Source organism: Vulpes lagopus, chromosome 23 (assembly GCF_018345385.1).
Source record: "Vulpes lagopus strain Blue_001 chromosome 23, ASM1834538v1, whole genome shotgun sequence".
NCBI lineage: Eukaryota > Metazoa > Chordata > Mammalia > Carnivora > Canidae > Vulpes > Vulpes lagopus.
The window spans coordinates 23,652,543-23,657,329 of NC_054846.1; the positions used below are offsets into that span (position 1 = coordinate 23,652,543).

The following is a 4,787-nucleotide window of genomic DNA, read 5'->3' on the forward strand; positions in this document are numbered from 1 at the left end:
CCAGGGAGACCTACAGAGAAAGCCCTGTGGCTGAAGCGCCACGGTCTGGCTTGGACTCTGGTCTCCTTTAAAGCTCTGTACCCCAGCTTTGTAGTGCAATCTGAAACCTGGCATTGTGATGCCCCCAGCTATGGTTTTCTTTTTTAAAATTCCCCTGGCTATTCGGGGTCTTTTCTGATTCCACACAAATCTTAAAATAATTTGTTCTAACTCTCTGAAGAAAGTCCATGGTATTTTGATAGGGATTGCATTAAATGTGTAAATTGCCCTGGGTAACATTGACATTTTCACAATATTAATTCTGCCAATCCATGAGCATGGAATATTTTTCCATCTCTTTGTGTCTTCCTCAATTTCTTTCAGAAGTGTTCTATAGTTTTTAGGGTATAGATCCTTTACCTCTTTAGTTAGGTTTATTCCTAGGTATCTTATGTTTTTGGGTGCAGTTGTAAATGGGATTGACTCCTTTATTTCTCTTTCTTCAGTCTCAGTGTATAGAAATGCCACTGACTTCTGGGCATTGATTTTGTATCCTGCCACACTGCCCAATTGCTGTATGAGTGGAAGGAGCCTCGGTGTCCATTGAAAGATGAATGGATAAAGAAGATGTGGTTTATGTATACAATGGAATATTACTCAGCCATTAGAAATGACAAATACCCACCATTTGCTTCAACGCGGATGGACCTGGAGGGTATTATGCTGAGTGAAATAAGTCAATCGGAGGACAAACATTATATGGTCTCATTCATTTGGGGAATATAAATAATAGTGAAAGGGAATAGAAGGGAAGGGAGAAGAAATGGGTAGGAAATATCAGAAAGGGAGACAGAACATGGAAGACTCCTAACTCTGGTGGTGGAAGGGGAGGAGGGCGGGGGGTGGGGGTGGATGGGTGACGGGCACTGAGGGGGGCACTTGACGGGATGAGCACTGGGTCTTATTCTGTATGATGGCAAATTGAACACCAATAAAAAATAAATTTATTATTAAAAAATAAAAAATAAAATGTATAAACTGTAAGTGAAAAAAAATAATAAAGCTCTGTACCCCAGGGGCGCCAGGGGGCTCAGCGGTGGAGCACCTGCCTCAGGCTCAGGGCGTGATCTCAGGATCCGGAATCAAGTCCCACATTGGGCTCCCTGCAGAGAGACTGCTTCTCCCTCTGCCTGCCTCTGCCTTTCTCTCTGTGTCTCATGAATAAATAAAATATTTAAAAACAAAAACAAAAAAAGCTATGTATCCTGGAAGAGGGTAATTTCCCTTTCACTTTCCTAATCTATCAAATGGGGAGAATAATAGTACCACTTCATAAAGTTGTTGAGATGACTTTAAATGAGGCAATAGGCTAAAGAACCTTAAAATAACGACTGGTACATAGTTAATATCCAGTAAATGTTAGTTGATGTTGTTATTTTTATTGGAGTTTAGAGGATTGACTCTGGAGAAGGAAGAAAAATTTTATAAAGAAGTCATGTTAGAACTGGGCACGGAGAGATGGAAGCAGGACAGGAGGAAGGAAACAAAAGGAGAAAAGAGAGGGACAAAAAGAGAAATCCTTGCTAGAGCAAGTAGTTGAATTTGGCTGCAGTAGAAGTTCTTTAACAGAAGCAGTAGCACGACATGCAATTCAGAACACCATTGTAGGGGGGAAAAAAGAAGGAACACCGATTGTAGTACTCCATATAAATCACTTATTTTTTTTTCCTATATACTTCCCTTCATCCCCATTTCTGTCCTAGAAATGAACATAGTAGTTAAAAAAACAGATCAAGTGTTATTATTAATAGACATATATAGTCAACAATGCATATACATAACCCTCTACAGGTAGGATTACATCCTGTACGGGTACATAAGCCTAAGCAACTAAATCCAAAAACCTTATGTATTTTTCCTAACCCTTTCTGGGTTTTATCAAGTTTGAAAAAGCACTAATAATTCTTAAGCTTAAGAATCTGAAAACACGTTCCAAGTCAGATTAATGTCACTTAACCCTTGGGGGCCTCAATTTCCTCTTAATAAAAATGTGTATACTACTATTACTTCAGGATGGATGGATAGAAGAAATACGAAAATGGTAGAAAGGCCATTCTAGGAAGGAAAAAAACTGGCCAAATTCCTTAGGTGGATATAAAACACAAAGGCAGCAATGGATGTGAAAGCACTTTACATACCTGATAAATCTTATATAAGACACAAGGAATTTTTCCTGCGTATCACATAGAGAAAGGCAGGAACTCCATACAAGAAGGTGATGTGTTGTTTAAAAAAATATATATATATATTTAAATATATGTATAAATTTAATAAATATATTTGTTATGTTATATATGGTTATAAACATAACCATAAAAATATAAATTGTGTAAGTATTTATAGGCCTTGGGGTCAGATTGACTTGGATCTGAATCCTGTCGGGTCCTGTCATTTACCAGCTTTATGACCTGAAAGCAAAGTAGCTCAGGCTGCCAATGCTTCTTTCCTGTTATTGCTAGGATTTTATCAAACAGGCAACATGAATCCTGTGATGGCTCGTCCCCTCACTACTTCAGCTACTTAAAAGCATGTGCAGGAGGATCTAATGTTTCAGAAACTCTTCTCAGTTTCATCTTATTACTTTAACTCTCATTCCTCCTTTCTAGGGCCATTCTGATTTTTTCACTTTTCCTTTTTTTTTCTTTTTTTACATGTCTGAGATTTCCCTCCCCGCAGCATTGTTTTTTGTTTGTTTGTTTGTTTGTTTGTTTGTTTGTTTTTGGAATGAGGCTGAGCCTAAAAATTAATCATAAATTACCTCTTCCATCAGGCCCCTCTTGATACTCCTAAACAGGATCTCTTGAACTTGTTTGTGTGCCCTCCCCCCTTTTTTTGCCCTGCTTTTTGTAAGTGCTCAACAAATGGATCTGAAATTAGCAATATTGACAAGTTCACAGTTTAACTGGCAAGAATCAGAAACATCCAAATGCTGTTAGCCAAATTTAGGCCCAATAAAAACTAAATTTAACTATAGGTTTTTAGGCCATTTTTAATAACAGTGGTATTTTTAAAGTGTTGAGTAATATTTTTAATTTGTTGGGCAAATCGCCACTTCCTACATTTATCTTCAGCTAATACAGTATTTAATCCTCACTGTGTCCTTGTGAAATTGGTTTGGCAGGTATGACTTTCTATTTCACACATGGGACAACTGACCAGCCGGTCTCTCCAATAGTGTGGCCAGATGAGAACCCAAACCCAGCGCTCCTTCCATTCTAGCCCACGACCCCTAGGTCTCTAGGAAATTCTGCAAACAAGTTTCAAAAACCAAAAACTAAAGGAATTTACTTTGTGCAAACAACATGAAAATGAACAACAGTGGAAACGTCTGCCAAGAAGAACTCATATGGTAATACACATAACCACCAGCGGGCAACAGGTGTTTAAAAAATGCAGGCTCCATTACGTCGTTTGTTAAATGGACACGCGGTATGGAAGGCATAAAATAGTTCCATTACATTCCTGCAATCCAGCCTCGATTTGAATCAGTTCTCCCACAGAACCTATGCTCACATATGATCATAATGGGGACTTCGCTATTTGGAGAGCAAAGACAAAGTGTGGCAGCATGTGCAAGGCGGTGTTACCGTCCTGAGTGCACCACAGTACAGCCAGGGGCGGGAGTGGGCCCCCTGGGGAGCGGGGCCCTGCGGTGCGGGGCCCTGGGGAGCGGGGCTTCCGGGGAACAGCTGCCCGGAGCCCCGCTCTTCACTCTTGTTTGGGACACAGGCCACACACGCACGGGGTCGTGGCGATAAGGATCGTGTCCTCTAACACCCTCTTAATGGTCCTGTCAAGGAAGCACAGAGGAGTCGCTACTCAGAAGTACCGTGTCTTCCATCGGGGCCACCAGCACAAGCCCCAGGAACCTACGGAGTCATCAAAGTGTGCACAGGGTCCCTCGGGCGGGCCGGCCGGGCGGGGACGCGGCGTTCAGGCCGCAGCGTGCAAAGCAACCGACGGCTCCGGGGGCCCAGCCCGGCGCCGACCGCGGGGCGGGGCAGGCAGGCCCCCGGCTCGCGGTGGCCGGGGCGCGGCTGGAGTGGACCCGGGGCGGCCGCGGCGACCTTGACGACCCGGCCGTCGCCGGGGAGGCTCGGGGCGGACCCCGCGCGGGGCAGCGGCCGCGTCCCCCACCTCCCGCCCCGAGGGCCAGCCGCGCGGCGGTCCCTCGGCTCCCGGGACGGCGGCGCACTGGGGCGGGGCCGAGGCGGGGACGCGGGGCTCCCGGACAGCAGTTGGGGGGTCCCTCGTCCCCCGGGGCGGGCGGCGGGCCCTACCTCCTCGGTGGCCGTGGGGCAATAGGAGATGAGCGCCAGCGTGGTGAACAGGTTGACGGCCAGGCCCAGCAGGGTGATGGAGTTGGGGGCCACCCAGAGCGGGACCCACCGCAGCAGCCAGGTCCAGTAGACCTGCAGCGGCGGCTCGAGCAGCGACACGCCGGCCGCGCAGTAGCGGTGCTCCTCCAGCCGCCGCAGCTGCGCCGCGCTCAGCGGCTCCGCCAGCGCCCTCGGCCAGCGCAGCCCCGGCCTGGCCCCTGCGCCCGCCGCCATGGCCGCCCGCCCGCCCCGCCGCCGCCGCCGCCCGCCGGCCGAGCCGGGCGCCGGGGCGGGGACAGGTGGAGGGAGGGGCTCGCGGCTCGCGGCCCGCGCCTCGGGGTGGCACCCGGCGGAGCTCGGCTGCCCCAGGCCCCGGGGCCCCCGCCCCCCGAGCGGCCCGGCCGCCGGCGCGTCCGCGGAAGGCGGGGC

The 4,787-nt window shown here is 48.0% G+C and overlaps 1 protein-coding gene across 2 annotated transcripts in view; it reads right to left on the reverse strand.

Annotated features, from left to right (window-relative positions):
* Positions 1–4,648, reverse strand: part of CHPT1 (choline phosphotransferase 1) — a 29,251-nt gene extending 24,603 nt beyond the window's left edge. For both annotated transcript variants that reach the window (XR_005985219.1, XM_041738361.1), the window contains exon 1: positions 4,320–4,648. Coding sequence is in view for 1 of the 2 variants with exons in the window: in XM_041738361.1 (XP_041594295.1) it covers positions 4,320–4,592 (273 nt within the window). In the remaining variant the exon portion in view is untranslated. The remainder of the gene's footprint in view (positions 1–4,319) is intronic.
* Between the last annotated feature and the right edge of the window lie 139 nt (positions 4,649–4,787).